The sequence below is a fragment of the Tetrahymena thermophila genome (genome assembly GCF_000189635.1).
Source record: "Tetrahymena thermophila SB210 genomic scaffold scf_8254594, whole genome shotgun sequence".
NCBI lineage: Eukaryota > Ciliophora > Oligohymenophorea > Hymenostomatida > Tetrahymenidae > Tetrahymena > Tetrahymena thermophila.
Genome location: NW_002476365.1, coordinates 739,079 through 762,267, shown reverse-complemented (window position 1 = coordinate 762,267; position 23,189 = coordinate 739,079). Strand labels below are relative to the sequence as shown.

Genomic DNA, 23,189 nt, shown 5'->3' with positions numbered 1-23,189 from the left:
CCCAACCCCAACCCCAACCCCAACCCCAACCCCAACCCCAACCCCAACCCCAACCCCAACCCCAACCCCAACCCCAACCCCAACCCCAACCCCAACCCCAACCCCAACTTATTAACAAAAAAGAAAAAATTTAATTAACTCCATTTTTTTAATCTAATGAGTTCCTAATTTCTTAAAATAGTATTTTTTTTGTCAATAAAGCCAATTTTTGTAAAAGAAAATTTTTATCAATCATCCATAATCAACTAGAATGCTCTGTATGTTAGAATAAATTCAAAATAAAACTGTCACATTAATAGTCAAATGTAAGTAATTAATTGAATAATTTAAATAGAATGTACAATTTAAAAATAATATTTGAAATTTAAAAAATTTTTAATGATTTTTCAAGTTTAATTAAATCTAAATTAAAAAAAACAAATCAAACTTAAGAAATATTTACTTTTTTCATGAAAATGTTAATTAATATTATTTATTTTATATTTGATTATTTAAATTTGCAATTTTTTTATTATAGGTGTGTTGGGTCCCTTTTCAAAATATTGTTTGAATTAATAAATAAGTAGTATTTTTTTAAATTTAAATTTAATTATTTATTTAATCTTTTTATTTGAGTGAAATTTTAATTTTATTATTGAAATATTTAGGAATAACTTAAAATATAAAAATATTTATTTTACATTTTAATTTTAAAATTTATATTTTAATTAAAATAAATCAAAATTCCCATGATGTTTTTGGATCTTTATCCTTTTCGTATATCATAAATATATTATCAACTACTCCTGGCCCACAGAAAATGCATTCATTAGCTAACAGTTAATCTATTTTTTACTAAAAAAGAAATTAATAAAATTTAAAATGTTAAATTAGTTTACTTTTTATTCTTAAAGCTCCCTCTCTTCATTTAGACTCATTTGTTGTTAATTAATTTCAATTTCTTCAGATCCTCCTCTTGCAGCTGAAAAAATTTGGTTTATGTTGTTAAAGAATCCACTACCTGATTATCCTAATAAATAATTAATTTAATATTTTTTATTATTATTTAAATTTACTCTTCCTAACTTCTATTTTGAGCTGCTTCTATTATAAAATCTCAATTTCCTAATTCAATTATTCTATTTAATTTATTTTGCCTTAATCTATGTTATCTTTTTTCATTCTTTATATCAAGCAAGCCTTTTATTTGATAAAAATAAATTATTTTATTAAAAAACTATATTTAATAAAAAACATAAAGGTATAATTTATTTATTTTTACTTTATGGAATCCATGCATACAAGGAAATATATAAAAGGACTCGTTAAAGAGACTTTGCACACATTCCATGCAAGTTACATTTTGATTCATTTCAACATACCTGTTTTTGATCAACTTCAAATCTATTTGTAATTTGTCAGCTGAGTCTGAATACTATTTAATGATCTATTTTAACTCTTTAATTTCTGTATTATAATTTTATAAGCAATTGCAGATTTAATCTTTAAAATGCTCAATTTTAACATTTTCACTAAATTAAGATAGAAGATCCTCAATTTTAATAAATTATTATTCGTCATTTATCATTTTAATTACTTCTTACACATTGTTACCACCTTTGTTCAAAAGATGCTTGGCTATCTTTAGCCACATTTTCTTCTTCTTTTCTTCTTTAAAGTAAGGCTTTCTAGCAAAGCTAATAGCTGCTTCAATTAGTTCTTGATTTAAAGCCAAATCAATTGCTTCTTAATACAAATCCATCATTCTATTTGAAAAAAAGAAAAATATTTTTAAACCTTAAGTTAAAAAATATAAATAGATCAAAAATTTTTGGTAATTAAAAAATATTGCATTAAAAATGATAGCTTTTGAATATCATTTACCCGTAAATTTGAATTTGAGCATTTCTGAGCATTTTCTAGGATGTAAGTCTCAATGCAAAATCGATATCGAAATTTATTTTCTCTTCATTCATAATCTTTTTTTATTACTAAGTCAGATGTTTATTTAGCTCTGATTTATAGTTTTTATCACATAACAGATAAATATAAAGATTATGTATTGTTTTTTCTTTAAAGTTATTATCAACTAGCAACTAAACAAAACTAATTGCATCCTTTTTATGCTTTTCAGGAACGTTCATGATGCCTATAACTAGTTTTTCAGTTCTGAACTTATACTTTCTGAGAAATTCAATAGATTTCTTCATTAAATCAATTGTTTCAGGAGCATATTTCTGTAATAGAATATGGCAATACTAATTATTAATTAATTTTATTAATTAAAAACTTTTTAACAAAATGCAAAATTCTAATGTACCTTTTACAAAAGTTATGCTAACTTTTTAGGCTTATTAATACCTTTGAATACTTCTATAACATTATCAAATTATTCTTCATTTATATAATGCTAAACAATCATTTCATATGATTTTCTTTGTTTGGCAAATTAAATGCATTCTTTAAGCCTTCCATGACTTTGCATAATCTGATAAATAGACTCCTCAGGAATATCATCACAATATTACTCTAAGAACTATTCAATATTTTAATCTTAAAAATTTAAAGATCTTTCCCATTTTTTGTAATCTTGATATTTAACCCATTCAGTTCCATGCTAATCCTTTGGGCGATGAATTTTATACTCTATTGATATTTATTTTTCATTTAGTATCTTAAAAAATAAAAATAAAAAATATTTTACTTGTTACTTGCTAGATAAAATAATTGTAACGGCTAACTTTAAGCTCAATCAACCAATTAATTATCATAATCCTTTAAACTTTTGCCTCAGGACTTAAATTACTTAGCCACAGCATTAAATAAACTATTTTAATTATAAAAAACTAGAAAAATTAATTAGTTTAAATTAATATCAACCTTCTAATCCATCTACAGAATCCATATCTCCTTTTACCTGCAAATTTAAGAATTTTAATGTAATCTCTTCAAAACTTCTTGAAGTTTAAAAATACTAATTTGCAGCTTCCTGATACTTCTTAGCTTCTAAAAGGGAATCAGCATAAAGTCCTCCTAACTAAAATGTTATGATGAATCTTTTAATAAAATTTTGTAGCTTTAAAAATATACATATTCAGTAGCATCTTAACCGTTTCTCATGCTTATTTCATAAGCTTATTTTATCATCTTTTTTTCTAGCAGTAATCTCCAAGCGTCCTTAATATTATTATTTAATTATAGCTTAGTTTAAAAAGCTTGGTAATAAAATAAAAAGTTTACTGTTCCTTCATTCCTGATGCTAAGCTTAAATATTTACTTAGAAGAGTATATCCATAAAGACTAGCTAGAATAATCAAAGCTCATACCATAGACTATTCCCATAAACTTTAGATCAAACTTTTAAACTATTTTTTCGTTTATCCTAGAAAGTATTGTAAGCTAATCAGAATGTAAGAGAAAGTAGTGAAATTCACTTAAAAATATATCTATGGGCATTTCTTTAACTTTATACTCATCTTATGAATGCTCATCAGAATTTTTTGCATATTTATAATATTTTGTTTCTTATAAAGAAGAAGCATCTTAAGGAATCTAATTTAATAAAGTAATATTTATTTTAATATTTTTATCTTAAAGACTTTCAATTTATTAAATACAGAGAACTCATAATTTTAAATAACACGTTTTTAAAAATATAATTTTAATTTTTTTTAGTCTATAAATATAAAATGATTAAAAATTAAAAGAATTTTTATTTAGACTATATGCTAAAACAAACACTTTATTTAAAATTAGAATCCTAATTATTGATTGTTTTTTAAAATAGCAATTTTAAATTATTATTTAAAAAATTTATTAATATTAATTCTTACATCAAAAACTTGTAGAGCTACACCGTTTGTCCATATAAAGGAATGAGGTTCTTTTTTTCCAGTATCTTCCTTTTAAGTATAACAAACACTCATTACAGAAGTAAGTGTGATATTTGGGAATTTAAGCTCAGCTTATTCTTAACTTTCTATTGTTCTGAATTTTTAGAACATCAAATTAAATTCTGTGCCATGAAAGGTAAATATTGAAGTGCTTGTTGATACTAATATTACAATCCTAGGATTTTCTTCAGAACCTAATCTAAGATAATTAATTTAAAGGACAGATCTTCCTCCTTTAAGAGCAAGTGTTTTTTCAGGATTACAATCTATTATTTCGTTATTTTTCCCTATTTCTATTTTATAAATATAGAGCATACCTTCTTATGTTCCAAAAAGTATATTCTGTTTGATATTGATAATGCTTTTATAAAAATATATCTTAAGAATTTTTCTAAATTTACCTTTGTTGTAGTGTTATTGCAAGTTTCGTCCCATCCAACACTTTTAATAACGAATTCGGTACCCTTCAAATTTTTGAGAAATTTTATTTTATTGTGATCATAATTTAGATAAAAGCTACAACCAGAGTCACAAGTCAAAATACAGTGATAACCTAATAATTAAATGCATTAAGTAAGATATTCAATGCATTTTCCATTATAAAAATCAAGATTTATTTTGCTAATCTTGTTGATATATAAATAGCTTTAAACATCAAATTCATATATATATCCTAATGGTTTAGTTCAAAAGATATTAAAAATAAGAATAATACCATTTGGATCAAGGAAAATTCTATCAATAGAAACTTTTGGACCTTAGGCACCTAAGAATAAAATTTGTTTGCCCATATCTTTAATTTTTTCTTTGAATTCTTTATTTGGATTATCAACTTTTTTTTCAGGCACAGGATAATTTATAAATTTCTCATCAAGTTCTTCTCTCAAGCGATAAACTTTATTCTAATCTGTAACAATTACTATCTGATGAGTGCTAACTGCAAATAATTTAATTTTTTCAGAATCTAAGGGAATGCCTAATGGGTCATATTGCTTTAGGCGCTAAAATATTTCTTAGGAATTATAAATTTTATCTTGGAAGCCGAATTCATCAATCTTTATATTTTACAAATTAATTAAAACAAAATCATTAATTAGTTAAAAAGTTTATGATAGAAATATTACGCTTTCCTCCACATATCCTTCCTTTAATTAAGACATTTTTACAGGTATATATAATTCTAAATCTATTGCTAAAGTTATTTAATGAACAAACGAAATCAATAGCTAGCTACTATAAAAACAAACAACAATTAATTTTAGTATTTTTGATTGTTTACAATTAATTATAAAACTAGATCTTATAATTAATTAGTTTTTATAAAAGTAATAAATAGATACTCTTCTATATTTATAAATGCATTTTAATTATTGATTATTGATAATTGATGATGATTCATCAGATATCTATCTATCTATATATCTATTAATAAATTAATATTTTCCAATTTATCTCAAAATATCCACTAAAATAATAAGTAATCAAATCAATCTATAAAAATATTTATAAATTATTTTTTATTTTTTTAATTTAATTTTTAAAATATTATTTTGCTTTTTTTTTTTCACATTTAAATTTTTTTTAAAGATGTAATTTAATGTTAATATTTTCTTTTTTATTTTATAAAAAAAAGAAAAAAAAATCCGAACTCCCGGGTTCGAACCGGGGACCACCGGATGACTACAAACTTTACAGTCCGATGCTCTTCCAACTGAGCTAAGTTCGGTTCGTTAACATTTTCAATTAAAAGTTTTTGAACTGTTTTACAGGTTTTTAAATAATATGTAAATCAAAAATCGTAAAATAAATAATATATAAAGAGAATAAAAACCAATTAATAAAATGATTATGTTAAAATGCATTCAAATCTTCTAAATTAAATTTACAAGATCATTAAATTGAAATAAATAAATATTCTCACAAACATTTTTTCTCTAATTAAAGAAAGAATAATATTAAATTAATTGCATTTAAATTTATTATTTTTATCTTAAATATTAAAAAAGATTTTCAAATAGATTTTAATTTTTATGAATAAATATTTTTATCACGATTAATAAATGAAAATAAAAATAGTTTAACTTGATTAATAGTTAAATTAGTGTTTTTCATCCAAAAGCAAATCCTTCACTACCAAGGGTAAAGGCTAAATCAAATTTAGCCTTCATTTGTTCATAGCTTTTGTAATAAGGTACTTCTATTGATCTAAAGCATGTATGCGATAGTGGTAACTTATTAATATTCATACTAGAGACAAAATCAATAACTAGTTTGAAATTTGAATAGTCAAAAGGTATACTTCCAGAACCTTTTTAAGAAAAATATATATGATATAACAAAATCAAATGAAAATTAGAATTACCAGTTATAAATTTCAAGAAATTTTGAAGCATTTCAGTAGAAGATTCTGAAAGATATCTATAATAGTAATTTTATAAAATTGAATTTCCTCCACTAAAAGTAGATAATTTTTGTAAAAACTCTCCATTAATTTCCTTTAAACCACAAGTATAAATTGACAACTCATTTGGATGAATAAACTTGAAAAGTAAATCAGAGGGGAAAACTGACTCAAATCCTTCTTATAAGTGAGTTATTGCATTTTAGAAGCGTTTCTAAAGGAAATATTATGAAGTTTCCTAAAGATACTAATCCAAATTTTATTTGTTAACCTATGTAGACCCTCCATTAGGAATTAACTCTATCACCTTACCTTTATTTGTAAAAGTAAAGAACAAACACATATCCTCTAGGCTTTCAGCATCTAATTCCTTTTGTAAATTAGTTAATCATGAAATTAATAAAATAATTTTTTCATAAATTAAATTATTAAATTAAATACAAAAAATTAATCTTAAGGATAAAAAATTTAATAAATCGAGATTTAAATATTTTTATGCTGAGAAATTATTTAGAAAAGTGTTAAAATTATTTGAAAAATAAAAGAATTTTTGCTTTACTTTAAGTAATTTGTAGTTATTATATGTTTATGAGTCTAATACATGCTTTAAATCTTCAAATTTTATTTCTTATTTAGTAATAAGTTTATAAAGAGGTTCACAAAACTCAATACCTAGCAGAGCCTATTTTATAAAAAAAAATATTGTCCAACATTAAATTTAGAAGAAATTTTTTTTATTTTTGTTTAGTTTTTTATAAAACAATAAATAAGTTAGTTACTTCATAAAGGATTGTATGGGCAATGAATTTACCAAATATCTTGAAATACTAAACAGATTATTTCATTTTTAGGCAATTTTTGTGGAAATAATATTTTTCTGTGTTTTGGTTATTTGATAATTCAAAGAATTAGTATGTACTATCTTTCATCATCTTTCCAACTAATTCGTAAAACTCTCTTCTTAAACCACCAGCATCGATACCTTTTTCGTCCTTAAAGTTTATGTAGAGCCCATTTTTAAGATCGAAGTTTTCAAAATTAGTTAACAGTTCTTCTGCAAATTTGTCTCTATTTATTCTCACACTCTAGCCACTCGAGTTTTTCTTGAATTTTTATATAGCCTCTTGGAACTGTCTTTTTCTCTTTTCGAAATTCATACCTTAAATGTTTAGGCTGAATTAGTGAAGTTCTTTTTTTCCAAAATAGAAAACAATAGTTTAAGGATTAGGTTCATTTAAATTTGATGTAGTTTTTGGATCGAACTTCAAAGTAACTTTCTACTTGCCAACTTTATCAATATTACCCTGTGAAAAAGTAAACTCTATCAAATGGATTGAATTTTTGCTATTAGGTTGGCATTTTATGTCTAGAGGGAATGGATCGTTTGATGCTGTTTTATCAAACTAAGTATAATTATTTCCATAAATATCTTTGTAGTAAATTTAACATTCCATCGTATCGTAATAAGAAATCATTTATTAATCAGAACTTTCTATTTTTATATTGTTTTCATCAATTGTGTTTGCTATAATTCCTATCATTTCTTCTGACTATGGAATGTAAATTCCATTTATGTACATTCTATACGAACCTTTGATGAGTGGTCTCCACTCACAATAAAATTCGTTTTCAGCCTTAGCTTGTGCCAATTTTCCCTTGAACTTAATCTGCGAGAAAAGAATATGCACAAATATAACCTTGTTTAGTAAATATAAAATTTAAAATTATTTATTTTAAAAACTATTGTATTAAAGCTACTTGGTAATTTTCTAATGGCTCAGTTGGTTACATAATGTTCCCAAAACCATCATAGAAATGAAAAACATCTTTTCTTGTCTAACCAGCTCTGGAATACATAGACTGTCTTCCATCTTCCATAAAAACTTATCTTTGAATTTCTTAGTATTTTTTTAGTTATTTTTCTGACTCAATAAATTCAATTTCCTCATTTGATTCGATAAGTCTGGTTACAGTTTTTGGTTTGAATATCTATTAAATATTTTTAAAACAAATTACTTGTCTTTAAAATTATTTTCTTTTTTTTTAAATTATTTACTTTAAATAAAGGGGAAATTGCTTTTAAGTTTTCTTTCTTTTATTTATCCTTTTTAGATTAGAATGACTAGAACTCTTTTTATTCTATAATACAACCTTTTAACTGAGTCTTTTCAATTAGTATTTTAGAAGTTGATGAGTACTTTATTTGGACTATTTAGAAAATATTTTATTTAAAATTTTTTAATTTAAATAAATAAAATTTTTGGTGAAAATTTACTTTCTTTTGGGGTATCTTTGGGGAAATTGCTATTTGTAATAATAGTGGCTTGACAACTGTTTTAAATGTTAAGAGTTTATGAGCGAGAATTTCTTATAGTAAGTAGTAACATATCATTAGTTATAAACCTTGAATTGATATCAAATGTAAAAAATGTAGTTTTTGATGTTTTTTAATCTTAATTTATTTTAATCAATCTAATTTTCTTATATAAGAGTATTTCTGCATATCTTTGTGCATAAGAAGAGTTTGAGATAGAAATATCATCTTAACCTTGGCTAAACTATAAATGAATTCCGTCAAAGATTGATTAATTTATACCTATTAAAGATTTTTATTAGATTATAACAAAGGAATCTTAATTTATTTTGTAGTTATTGCTACTACTCTACTGAATAAGCTGCTATAATAACTCATCTGAGCTCTTAAGAAGATAGTTATATGAAATGGCTTATTTATTAAAATAAACAACATAAAGGAAGTGCTCACCCTAGCCTTATAAATGAGATAGATCTTATTTAAGTTTTAACTAAATTGACTAACCTTAGACTGCTGATTCTACATTAAATTCAGTTAGTTGATTGAAATCAGCTAAGTCAATCATTTTTACTTGATAATTCTACTCATTAGTTATTTATTTCAAGTCTGATGCCTATCCCAGGTTTTAGTTGTAGGATTAATTAATAATTAATTAAGTAGAAGAAGTAGCTTCTATCATACTTTGAACATCTATATTGCAATTTTCATAAAATAATACATTTAAGTATTGATTGTTATCTTCAGTTAATATATGAATAATGTCAAAGAATTCTGTAGTAAAACTTAAAGATCCGTACCCAAAATTTACTAATATTTCATTATTGCTATTATTTTATAATTTTTAGAAAGAACTGCTTTATTTATTACTAAATAATATTTAGAATTAGCTGCAGTCTATGAATTTCAGCTTAGACATAAGAGCCAAGCTCCTTATTGAGAACGATAAAGTCAGTAATTAAGTAGCTAAAATCTGATACTCTCCTTGGTGGAGGCTTGAAAAACTCTTCAAATCGTTTTATATAATAATATTGAAATCTTTTAAATCTTAGTTGATTTAATAGTAATTATTGGATTCACTTTCGATATTTTTTGATAAGTATTTTTTTTGTAAAATGTATTTTAATTCGCAAATAACTAGCTACTTAAGTAGATAGTAGCTTAAGTCATTAGTTGAAGGAACAACTATCTGGTCAAGCTTCTTTCCTATAAAGACGTTTATGGTAAAACTTTTAGAATTTTCCTCATATGTTGCTAGTTATAGCTCTTCATTATTTTACTCTGGTATTGGCTTAAACTGTAATCCTATGCGATGAATATGCTTAATTATTAGCTTGACAATCAAATAGCGGATTATATCAGACTCATTATAAAATTCTAATCTGGAATTTTTGTTGTGATAAGCGAGCAGCAAAATTTATTTGACAAACTTTGGAGAGAAATAGGTGAAATTGCTGATAACTTAATTGAAAGTATCAAAGATATTATCACATATAAAGGAAATATTCATTTCAATAAGCTCAATATTGATAGCTCTCATATTTTCTAATTCAGGATCATAGTCGAAATCAAAGCACATTTCTTACTATTGACTTTCTTTCAATAGCGATTCGGAGAATAAAGACCTCAAAGATTCTATTAAATCGCTATATTCTTCCTAAATACGCTGATTTGAGTCTACAGAAGAAGCAAAACTCTTTATAAATAATAAATCATTATAATTATTTTAAATGAACATAATATTACAAATTGATCTGGAGTGAGTATAGGCTTCTTAAATTTGTAATTTTCATCAAATCTAAATACAACTTGTTTAATGTGATTATCAAGCATATCAAATTGATTTCTAATAATAGAGGATTGCTGCTTCTACAGATTCAATAAATCAAATTAATTATCATTCATTTGATCATGTTGAGCTTCAAATACAAAACTTATGTTAGAAGGCATAAGCTAAATGAGACTATTTAAAGAGATATCTTGTGTTAAATTGTCACTACCACGGTATAGGTATCCCTAATATTACTTTAAAAAAGCTTAATTAAATCTAATTTAATTTTAAAAAAATTCTTACTTCAAGCAAATCTTAATTACTTTAAATATCTTCTGACATAAAAAATTAGCAGATATCACTTATGGCTTTACTTTTGATTAGCTAAATTTTGAGAGAGCTATCAATTATGCAATAATTTTATATCTAACCGCTGAATAGTTGTGGATTAGGCCAAGTTTAGAAATTCAAAAGTGCAAATTTGATATTTTCTTAAAGCAATTCCAAATTGCTTCTATAATCAAAAAAGCTTTCAAAAGTAAATTTTTTATCAGTTTTTTCAGCTATCTTGCACATCATGTAGTGATAATCATTTTGATTTAAATTAGAGTTGTGAGAATAATATCCTATGAAGCAACTATTATTAAAATTTTGAAATTAATAAAATTCGTTATTTATTTTTTAAATTGTTAATTTACAAATCTCCTTTCTTCGCATGAAGCAAAAAGTCATTTAAATTTAGCTAAATTAAAAATGTATTTTTTAATGAGTCGATAGTAGAAAACTAGCTCCTAACTTAAGAAATACATTACACAATTTGTTATGCACTTATTTTTTTGTTAGTTGTTGCATCAGTTAATTCTTCAGCAATATCTATGTCATCAAATTCATCTTCATTTTCATTAAAATTATCAGCTTCTAGCTATTTATTTTACTTCAAACTCTCTGTTTTATCAATCTTCGTTAAAATTGGATAACTTCTGTAATTTGAAACCAATCTCTTTTTTATGATTTGCTTAGTTTCATAGGAATAAATTAAATTTAAAAATATCATAAAGAATTGATCTTAGTAAGACTATTGATCTAGCTGTTACTACAAATTTTTTTCCAATTAATCCAGCAGATAACTCTTTAAATTATTTAATCCTTTCCAAATCTTGTCATACCTAATTTACAACAAAAAGTAAATATTCATCATGAAAATTAAAATATTAATAAAAATAAATAAACGAATTAATTTACTGTTCAATCTTTTTTATAGGATTTTTGATTTATTTTGCTTTGTTAAAGTCATTGTTAAATATGTGGTAGAGAGATTCATAATTAATGTTAAAGGTGATAGTTTGAGATTGAGAGAATTACTTAGATAACTTCTTGGAAATGCTAAGAAGATGATTGTCTATTTCAAGCTTGTTGAGAATAAAAGATACAATCTACTCAGGCGAAAAAATTTATTCATAAAAATCATACTGATTTGTGATAACTTAAATGTAATTTTTTAGAATTGGAATTTCTTTTAAAATTAAATCTCCACTGTTAGATTTTTTATTCTAATTTATTTAGATGAGGCTCAAATTATTTTTGATAAAACAAACATTAATGCGGATGACAAGCATAAACTTATGGATATAGTACTCAGTCTTTCCTATTCTAATTATTTAGTCTAAGCCATACTCTAGATATTGGTCTAATTCGCTAAGCTTGCACTCTTGAGGTAAATCATTAATCTCAATTTCATTAAATTCAAAATAAATTCCTTTAATAACTTTCATAATATTGCCAGAGTCTGAGAAATTTTGGTAAAGAATGATATGAATGACTTTTTTAAGAAGAGGACTACTTAAAATATAATGGAATAAGCTGAATATACTATCTCTATCAACACCACACCTTTCACAATCATATACACTACTTCCTTGTGCAATATTGAATAAACCGCTTACTATAACTTCGAGGAAGGATTACACATTTATTTTCCATTTTTGACTAATATCTTCCTTCTTTCCAAATGACAACTCATTTTCGAAGTCATTCATCATCTGCTTAATTCTTAACAAATTGTATCCTGCAAACAATTCCTTTTTGGATACTATTTTAGTATTTCCTTATTTATCAGTATCTATGCTATAATACCAGTTTCTATCTACATTTTAATTGTCCTCAATCTATTTATTTATTTATTTATTTATTTATTTATTTATTTATTTATTTATTTGTTTATTGATTAATAGATTTAAGAATTTGTAAATTTGAAAATATGATAGTATAAATTTCACTTAAAATAATTTACATTTTTTAAGGCACACATAAAATGTTACTCGTATGAGATGACTTGAGCTAGAAGAGTATTGTAAATTGATTGAGTTTTGGTTTTTTATAAGAATTAATCCAAAGGTATATATACTATACCAATTTTTCCTTCTTTGAAAGGACAGAACTCATAAAATTCACTAAATAATAACTGGTTATAGCCAGATTTAGATATTGTGTTATTCTTTTTCAAATTAACTTTATAGGTATTATCTGGTAATTATTCTAAATAATATGAAAAAATAGCTCCATGCATTTTAACACTATTTAGTACATTTTGGTTTTCCCTTGTTTGTTATCCACCAATTCTTGAATTCAAGTTTTAAACTTAGCTTCCAATCATAGTTTAAGAAGTGAATCTATGATCAGATTCAAAAGGTTGCGATTACTGCATATTAGTAGTACTTTATTAAATATGTGACTATTACTCCATTGGATTCATCATTGCATTGTTGTGTGGGGCGAACATATCGTTTAAAGCATAAAATTCTTTTTATTTTATCTAATAAAATTATAAAAATAATGGATGAAAAAAATGAATTTAATTGATTATTTACATTTAAAAACGACAAGTACATCGATATATCTTCAACTAAAGAATAAAGCCCGAAGTATGTGTTAGAGTCGTAGTGTTGCTCTGCTTTGTCAACTACCTAGGCATTTTATGATAATTACTTTTTAAACTCATTCTTTAAATACTCTTGAGATCTTAATTCTATTTAATTGAGTATTTCCCTCTTTTCAGGTAGTTCTAAATGTTAAATGCTATCGTAATCAAATATAAAAGGAATAACTCCAAATTATGATTAGATGATTAGCCTGTCTTTGCGATTGTTAAATAATTCAATTTATTGTTCAATGAAAGGCATGTTCTTTTCGAAGAAATAGTAATTTTCTACTTGATCAATTAAAGGCTAAACATCTGAAGCATTTAATGTAAATTGTTAGTGATTGTAATTATAGAAAATATTTATTGTTAATCCAAAATCATCCATTTTCTCAATTAATATTGGCCCATTTCCTTCTATTAAAGATATTTCTATCTGCTTCTCAGGGAAATTGTCAGCTATGTGCAGAGAGTAAATTGTTTAGAAGAATCTAAAAACTGTCTAAAAGAGCAAAGAATATTATCTTTCAAGATTGTTGTTCTCATTTGAAACAAATTAGAAAATATCTTTGAAAAAATTATTAAAATAAATTACTATCTGGCTAGAATATGATTCTGATGAAGACTTTATTAATTTATAATAAATGATATCTTCTATTAAATCTCTAATTGATTCTTCATTTAATTGAGGATTTTATATTTTTTTATGTTCTATCTACTAGTTTTATTATTGAATATCTTTAGAACTTTCAGTTATTTCTTTAGCATTTTTGATTATTAGCAAATGATACTAAAAGCTCAATCCTTGCTTACTGAAAATATTTATGCTAGCAAAAACTTTTTCGAATATGCTTGCAAGAGATTCCCCTTTTTAAACTGAAAAATAGTAAACTAGTGATCTTAATACCTTATTGAAAGGGCTATCAGTAAACTCTTTTTAAAATACAGCTGTTGCTTTTGCTTAAAATTCTGTTTTGAATTTAGTTTACTCATATTTGTCTCTTTGAATTATTTAATATTATTCCCTATTATCATTAATTTCATTTACAAATTATTCAACTATTTGATCAGCTAAAGGATTATCTTTGAGAAGATAAATAGCTAGTGAAGCATCTTATAATATAGTATTAAAAGTATCTTTGTCCTATGTTATATATTATTTTTCTTTATCACACAAAATTTTTATAAGTTCTCTTTAATTGTACTGCTTTGAAATTAGCTTTTTTATTTCAGCAAACTTTTATTCTCCCTTCAAAAGTTAAGCATTTTAATTTTCATTAGAGAAATGTTTAGAGAAAAAGGAATTTAAGAAGGAAATACTTGGCTAAATGTTTTATTGATTAAGCTTATTCAAAAACTTTGCCATTTTACAATTCTTAAAATAAGAAGGATTATCCTGTATTACTTTTATCATGTTTATATCTGGGTAAATACTGTTTTTGAGCAAATAAATGTTGAAAAGCTCAGATTTTTATAAATTTTCTCTATGGCTTACATCACTTTGCATAAGCTTGTGAATGTTTATGTTGAAAATTTCACAGAATGTATAGAGTATCTAGTTAAATTACATTCGGATGAAGATATTCAAACTCTTATAAATATATTATAGATGGGCATTTAGAGAAATAAATCCAAACAAAGAATTTTCTAGCATTGAAATAGCTGGTAAATTTACTTGATAAGAAGTAAGCTCTTCAAAAAGGAATTTAAATATTATATTTAAATGGGTATATAACTCAGATCTGCTTTCCTCAACTTTAATCAGTTTTTAGCTTTACAGATAAGACAATTAATGCGTTTTGCATACTTCTTAATTCATATCTTGAATGAATTCTATGTTTCCTGAAAACTCATCTAATACCATCATCTCCTTTTAAAGTAAAAAGCATCTCAGATTGTAAAGCTGGAAAAGATAAAAAGCATCATAAACACTTATTGGATTTTGGTTAAATTAGTTCTCTAAATTACTTTAGATTTCTTCACTAGAGAAATAACACATAGTTTATTTTAGAAGCTGTTTCTATTCTGTAGTAAATTTAATTAAGATATAGTTAAAAATATCTAATAATGCTTCTTCTTATTTCATTATTGCTAAATTCTTGAACACAATACATTTGTCCGAAATGATTTCATTGAATTCTAATAATTCCTCTCCTTAACCATTAGAGCTTAAAAATTAGCTGTTGCAGTAGTAATTTACAAGAAGGTATTTAAACAAACTATCTTGTCCGATATATAATCTAGCTAATTCAAATAAAATCTTTTGGTCTTTTAAGAAAGTGAATTTCTATGAATTTGTTGGTATTTTCTCAAAAAATAGCTAAAAAATTTCTAGCCTACCAGACAATAAAGCATATTTAATACACATTGCTAATTTTTATTCTTATTTAGCATCCATACACTCTATTAATATATTTTAATGAAGTTTTATATAATTAAATCTTCCTATCACTAACGCATATTAAATAGCATTAAAAAAAGTAGATTCTTAAATTTAATTGCTTTTAGAATCTGAAACTAATTTATTTTAGTCCTATGTATTTAATTACAAAAATAAAATCTTTTATTTGCTTATTTTTGTAGTAACTTTGTCATATAAGTTAAAAAGTCCAATTGTAAGGGCGTGTTCAAGATCTTCATCGCTAAGTTGGGTAATATATTAATTTAATTTATTTTAATTTTGAACAATATTATTTTATTGATTATTATTTGGACTTAAAAGCTCAAGATTAACTTTAGTTTTTTTACTCTTACGATTATTTCTACTATTCTTATCCTTACAAACCATACAATTTAATTTCATATCAAACTTTTTCATAGCATCGAGCAAATATATTTTAGAATAATTTTTTTGACCATCTGAATTTTTAAAGTAAGAAATAGAACTTAGACAAGCGTCATCCAACAAAATTTATAGAATGTCTATGTTTTAAGGAATGAGGTTACTTTTATTTTTGACAAAAAAGTTTAAATATTCTTAATTAACATCAGAAAATTTGCTATTAAAAGGAATGATGCTATTTTAATATCTTTTCACATTAAAAAGTTCATCAGACTCTATTATATTTTATTCTTTTGCTGTGATGATTTCTAAGTAATCATTTTCAAACTCATCTAAAAATTGCCTAAGTTAAGAATTGTTCCAAATTGAAAAGTAACTCAATGCTCCATACTTAATTGATTTTAATATGAAATGTTGCCATAATTATTTGAGCTGATTAATTTCATCTTTAGCATTATCATTAATGCCTTGATCTTTTTATTCATTTAAAATTTTTTTATTATGAAGATATTTAACGAAAGGAAAAGTATCATCAAAGTGGTAAATTAAAGAAAAGTATAAAACATTCAGAGTAATTTCGAGGGAAAAGTCTGAGGTATAATTAAATATATTATTATTTGATTTATATTCTATCTAAAGTTGCTATGAGCTATGGTACTGGTCTTTTAAAATGCTTAAACAATTATCTATTATTGCTGTATAACTTTGTAAGCTAGAAGGCTCTTTAATATTATCAACACAATTTCTTTGATTAAGTATTTGTGATAAAAAATTTCTGATATTTGAATACATTGTTGTTTTTTCATACTTTTCCTCCGAAACAGGCTCTGATGATAGTAATCTTCCAGCATAAGCACAAATGCAGCACTAAATAATATTCATTTCTGATTCTTTAGTTAATATATCTTTAAAATAATGCTACATATTTTCCCATTTCTAAATCAGCCCATGTCTTGCAATATCCTTATTGAGGTTTTAGATGATAAATTTAGTTCTTTTTTGGTTCTCTTTTGTCAAGAGTTCGTTCTATAATTGACGAGAATACTCTTCATGCATTACTTTAAGAATGGCTTCAAATCTCTCTTTTTGAAAATTGCGAGAAAAAAATATAGGTTTTTCTTTCTAAAAGAAATAAATAAAATCGACATATTCAGCTTTATATCCACTAAATTAAAGGAAGAATCTATTTATCAATGAGGGTTTTTAAGAATAGATCAATGAAACTATTCTAGCAATATTTATTAATAGCTGCTCATTTGAGCTAATAAGAGAGCTGAGAATAAGCTGAATTAATGTTTTGTTTTACAATATTTTTTTGTGGTATATTATTTTTTCTTTTTGACCATCTTTGTTATAAAAATATATTTTCTTAGATTCCATTTCAGTTTACTCAATTTCCTTAGATTTATTTTTTGTAATTTTATTTTCATCATCAATTTCATTTTCATTTTCATCTGATAATTAAACTTTCTAATTTTAGTTATGCTCTATTTCACTTTAAAGGAAAAAAGGGTATACAATTTGGTTAATATATGATGAAACAATAGTATAGTCATCTTTCTTATCTTAGATGGCTTGACAGAACATTTTATTTATTATTTTAAGTAAATTTAAATCTTTGTGATGAATAGCTTGATTTCCTAATTTTAAAAGTTGCTATTAAATCTTTTTGATATGGATTACCTAAGAAAATAATTTTTTTTAAATAAACTATAAGCAGTTAACTATATCTATTCTTTTTGATTAAGCTTCATTTTTTTCATTAAATGTAATATCAGATTTTTCATCTTACTCTTCTATTTCACAATTATACAACTCTTCAGCTCTTTTTAGAAATTACTCAAGTATAAACTCTATCTATTCTGTTTCAAGGAGCTAATTTTTTTAATTTCTTTTATTTATAAAAGTTATTTCTCGTTTTCTGTAAATGTCTTCAATAATTTCGACCAGCTTCAAGTAATCGCTTGATAGAATTTTAGGGTCAAAATCTTTGTTACCAACAGAAAACTTAAGTCCATAACTTTAATATAAACTATAGTCATATAAAATTCTTTATTCACTAAGATTCTACTTAATTTCTTTGAAAATATTCCACTGAATATTCCTTCTCAATTTTATTTACTCATCTGTCAATTCAACAAAATCTTCTGAAATATGATCATTTTAAACATGAAAAAGTTTATTTAAATTAGAATATAATGTTTCACATACTTGATCTAATCCTTATTCTTCGTTTTGTTAATCATGCTCCTCTACTTATTCTTATTGATCTTTTAGTTTTTCTAGATCTTTTTTATTTTTATCTATCTTTTTATTTTTTACAATAGAAAATAGCCACTATAAAGCTGGGAGATTATAGCATAGAAGTGCAAAATGGATTTTGGATATAATTTTTGATATTATTTCTTCTTAGTCATTGCTAATTAATAATAAAATCTTCACATATTTTTCTTTTGAAACTAATATTTAAAATATATTGCTCGATGTAGTCATTAGCTCATAAAATAAATTCATGTAAACATCATCAGATTATTTTAGATTATTTATAAGTTATTTATTAAAAGAATGCTTGTAAGGTAAAATCATCTTAATTCTTCCTAATAAATCAGAGCTTATTAAATTCTATACAATTTTTTATGCGTTTTCTTAGTAGTAAGAAAAATTCCTTTTACTTCTAAGATCCAAAATTATATCACCACTTGTTGGATTGTATTATTCTTTTAAAAATTCTATATTTTCCTTATCATTGGCGTTTATACATTCTAGTAATATCAAAAGAAGTAATTTTTTATATGTAGAGAAAAAGCTTCTATTGATTTATTTTATCCCTTTTTCAGTGAGCGCTTTCTTAAATTCAGGGCTAGTAAAAATAAACATAATTGTAAATTTTGTTTGTTTTGATTTTGAGAACAAGTTATTAAAATCATAATCTTGTTTAAAAATCTCTTCTACAAGTATGTTGGTAAATTATTTCTTAATTTTAGATTACAAAATTAAGAATACAAATTTTGATTATTCAAGCAAATATGACAAATCGAACTTTAAATTTCTCAAATCGATTTATCTATTTTCTTTAAGTTTTTGATTTTCTTAAATTTATAAATCATCTTTTTTTAATGTTTTATGACTAAAATATACTTGCTCAAATGCTGCCTAAATAGCTTCAGCTGCTTTAAAGTTTGATATGTCAATTATAGAAAAATTATACAATTGTTTTATTTGATTGAAATATTTTTAATCCTGAAGACAGCCAAATAAGTAAAATACAGGTTTATATTAAAAATAACCTCGAGTTATTTTCAAAAATTCTTCTTTTTCAAAATATTCTTTTTGATTCAAATATAATTCGAAAATATCATCTAGATATTATTTTAGCGTTTCTTCCTCTAACTCAATTATACCAAACTCTTATTTTAATTTTAATGTCGCTACTATTTGAAGAGCGCTTTATGAAGGTGCTATGTAGAATTATGAGCAATCAGCAACATTCTATCCAGTTAGCCTTTAAAGAAATTTTTAAAAGTATACTTTTTATGATATAGTACTCTATTACAACAAGTAGTTTAGGATTTCTTATTTTTTGCTATTGCTTAATGCCATTCTACTACATTCATCTAAATACCTTTAATCTAATAAATACTTTTTAGCTATTTGATATTCAGATTATAAAATGAGATTTTCAAAAAATCCTTTTTTAAGTGCAAAGCACAAACTGTTACCTACCTTATTAAATACTTCATCTCCTAATTTCATTAATATCAAAAATAATAAATAAAATGTAGAAAATAAATAAAACCCTTATATTACTTTATTCCCTTAAAGATAGTATTGCACAAAAAATTTGATTATTTAGAGCATCTATATCATCATAAAACTTTTAAAGCTTTGGATAAACTCTCCAAACATAACTGGGAATTGAAAGAAATTAAAACATTTAAAATTCAAATAGAGGGAATTCCAAGTTATCTAAAAGAGGATAAGGATACTTTTCATTTTTGTTTTTAATCTTAGCTGGAATTAAGAGTTCAACTAAACTTAAGTCCTTGTTTTCTGTTTTTTTTTTTAGATATAAAGTAAGTGGAATATTGTTCTCACTATCGTATTAAATCAATAATTTTTCTTTCTCTTAAGAATGGTTGGCAAACATTTTTTAAATGATGGTAACAATGCTATCCGAAGATAAACTTGTATTCCTTATGACCATATGGATTAAATTTTAATTAGTTTAATTTGAAATAGTTAGCACTTAATTGAATAAATTCTGGTTTGCTTGATAAGCTTCTATCATTTCTAAAATTATACTTGCTTTTTACTTTGAGAAAATTATAGAAGCGCCTGTATTTCTACTGCTATCTTTTTCTAACAATAATTCTAAGTAGATACTCCAGTTCTACTAAACTAAATCTAACCTTTTTTATTTTATTTTTAAATATTACTCTTAACATAAAAGTTATCTATCTATTTTTACCTTTTTTTAGATGTTAAATAGTGTGCAAAATTATATTCTGATTCAATTAACGAATTTTATTTTTGAAACTTCATTCCTTTAGATAAGTCAAATTACCTATCAATAAATGTGCTTTTAAGATTGCTATCATATAAATCTCTCTTTAAAATTTCAACATTTTTAGGCAAATTAAATTTCACAAAATACTAGTCTAGTAAGAAATTTTATTTTATTTTTAGTACGACATTTAGTAACTCGATCTCTTTTTATTGTTCTTCGTTTTCTATAGATTTTTAGATAAGTTCTTTTACCCTTTCTAAAAACATTTAAGCCTAATCTGACTCTAAATTGATAACTTTAATAAAGCACAAAATCATTTTATTTATGCTAATTAATTAATTAATGATTTACATTGCAAAAAGCAATATGGATTAGCTGTTTCTAGATACAATGAGAATAACTTTCCTAAACCTTCGCTATTTTCAATAAGATCTAAAAAAGAGAAGAAGAATTCTGGTCTTTTATTAAATTATTTAGAAGAAGATATAAGCGCCTTAAAGATGAGGTTGGCTAGATTTTTTTAATCATCAAAGGAAAAGTCTTCTATTTAAAGTCTCTCAAAAACAAACTTTAAAATATAAATGTGCTAATTTTAAAGACAATAATCGCTTAAAGTACAGCCTGACATTTCTTTGTGGAGCATGCACTGATTAATTATTTTTGGATCCTGCTACTCCATTAGCTAAGAAACCTTCTCAAAATCTACTTCAGAAGGGTTTTCCTCTTGTGCCTTTTCAACAAGATAATCAAACAAAGGTTTAATCTATTCATTTTATTTCAACTTCTACTACTCTTTCTTTTTTTAAAGTTTCATTAGCTGTATCTTGCTTAACTCCTTTACAGGTTTTATTTCTATAATTTATTCATCAATGATCTGAAAATTTTTGGGTTCATTTTCTTTTTATTGAAAATAAATATTCGGGTAAAATATTATTCATCATGAATTCAAAAAGGTTTGAAAAAATAGATTTAATTTAAATTATTCTTTTTGCAAATATAGGTATTTATTACCATTTTGTTATTTAATATCTGATTTTTACTACTGCTGAATCTAACTGCTTGCTTACTAAGGAAAAATCTTGTTCACGTTTTTATTTACTTTCTCAGGATCACTTATATGATCTTGGCCTTTGCTTTTCATACAGTTACCCATATTTTCTTAGTGGTAAAACCTACTTTATATTTAAACTAATATTAGAAACGACTTTTTAAACTTTTATGTATGTTGTGTAGAATAATAGTTATTAAATCTCTTTTCTAAAAAATTATAGAAACAAACTATAAACTATTGTATTTAATATCAGTCTATAATCAAAATAAGTTTTAATGAATTTTTGTCAAATAGAATATTGATGAATAAGAAGAGATCAGAAAGATACTAATAATTTTTTAAAAATTATAGATAAAAACCAGCTAATAAATTTAGAATTATCATTTTTTCAAAACGATATCTTATCCAGTTCATAATTCATGTATGTATTTATTTCAGTAGTCCTATTTTAAAAAAAGGATATTTGAAAATAAAATGTATTTGATCTCAAACTTTTTAATAATTAAACAATTAACAAGCTAATAATTACAATTGAATAAGATACTGAGAAGAATGAATAAAAAATTTATAAAGAATCAAAGATTAGATAAATTAATTTTAGTTTAAAATATTTTTTACTAAGGAAATTATTTTAGAAGGTAAAATTTATTAAATATCCAGAATTAAATACAATATTTGATAAGAAATAAGAAATAATATATCAATTATTAGTCATTAGTTGAATTATTTTAGTAAAAATATATTTTTTATTAGTAAGAAAATTTTCAAAATAAAATTTATTTGATCTCAGTTTTATATAATAGCCAAACATAGAAAAATAAACGTATAAATTATCAGAATTCAATAAAATATTTAAGAGTAAATATTAATAAAAAATACATGAATAATCAACAATTTATTAGCTGAATTATTTTTTCACAAAAAAACTCTTAAAAAACAATATGAAAATTTTAATTAATCTTATTTGTCCTTGTAATAGCCAATATAGAAAAATAAGTTTATAAATTCTCAGAATTCAATAATTTTTTTAAGAGTATTAATAAACAATGTATTTTATTGTTAATCATGGATTAGCTTTGTTTTTGGGATTAAAAATTTTAATTAAGAATAAAAAAGTAAGTTTTCATAAATAATCTTTAAATATAGAAATTTTATTAATGGTTTTTTTTTTTGGATTTCTTTTGTAATTTTCTTTTTTTAGTTGCAAAACTATCAAAATATTTAATTAAAGTATCTGAAATTAAAAAGCAATTAAATTTTAATTCTTAAATACTTTTGTTGTGTTGGGGATCTAGCTCAAATGGTAGAGCGCTCGTTTAGCATACGAGAGGCACTGGGATCAATGCCCAGGTTCTCCAATTTTTAATTTTTAAATTTATTTAAAATCTAAAATACACGAAAAAAATAAATTGATATAAAGTTGTGATGGGGATCTAGCTCAAATGGTAGAGCGCTCGTTTAGCATACGAGAGGCACTGGGATCAATGCCCAGGTTCTCCATTTTTTATTTTTACATTTTATATTAAATCTATGGTATAATGATTCTTAATAAAGAAGACTTTTGTGTTGGGGATCTA

At 24.1% G+C, this 23,189-nt stretch overlaps 2 protein-coding genes across 2 annotated transcripts; both read right to left on the bottom strand. All coding sequences in view use genetic code 6, as the record gives it.

Moving 5' to 3' along the window:
- Window positions 1-717: 717 nt before the first annotated feature.
- On the bottom strand, window positions 718-5,032 carry TTHERM_00292270 (vacuolar sorting protein, putative; the record flags this gene model as incomplete). Its single annotated transcript, XM_001018740.2, has 14 exons — window positions 718-834; window positions 879-1,009; window positions 1,056-1,179; window positions 1,262-1,745; window positions 1,864-2,237; window positions 2,300-2,625; window positions 2,684-2,806; window positions 2,860-3,016; window positions 3,070-3,156; window positions 3,220-3,531; window positions 3,813-4,214; window positions 4,274-4,425; window positions 4,588-4,927; window positions 4,997-5,032. 14 exons carry the CDS (start codon window positions 5,030-5,032, stop codon window positions 718-720), a joined length of 3,165 nt encoding a protein of 1,054 aa, XP_001018740.2.
- A 948-nt stretch (window positions 5,033-5,980) lies between these two features.
- TTHERM_00292250 (HECT domain ubiquitin transferase) lies at window positions 5,981-21,714 on the bottom strand (the record flags this gene model as incomplete). Its single annotated transcript, XM_001018739.2, has 17 exons — window positions 5,981-6,180; window positions 6,235-6,643; window positions 6,833-6,955; window positions 7,053-7,970; window positions 8,032-8,262; window positions 8,330-8,481; window positions 8,549-10,280; window positions 10,331-10,609; window positions 10,659-10,992; window positions 11,054-11,521; window positions 11,598-12,520; window positions 12,646-13,167; window positions 13,223-19,797; window positions 19,862-20,463; window positions 20,523-20,856; window positions 20,913-21,458; window positions 21,573-21,714. The coding sequence occupies 17 exons, from the start codon at window positions 21,712-21,714 to the stop codon at window positions 5,981-5,983; spliced, it is 14,490 nt and encodes a 4,829-aa protein (XP_001018739.2).
- Between the last annotated feature and the right edge of the window lie 1,475 nt (window positions 21,715-23,189).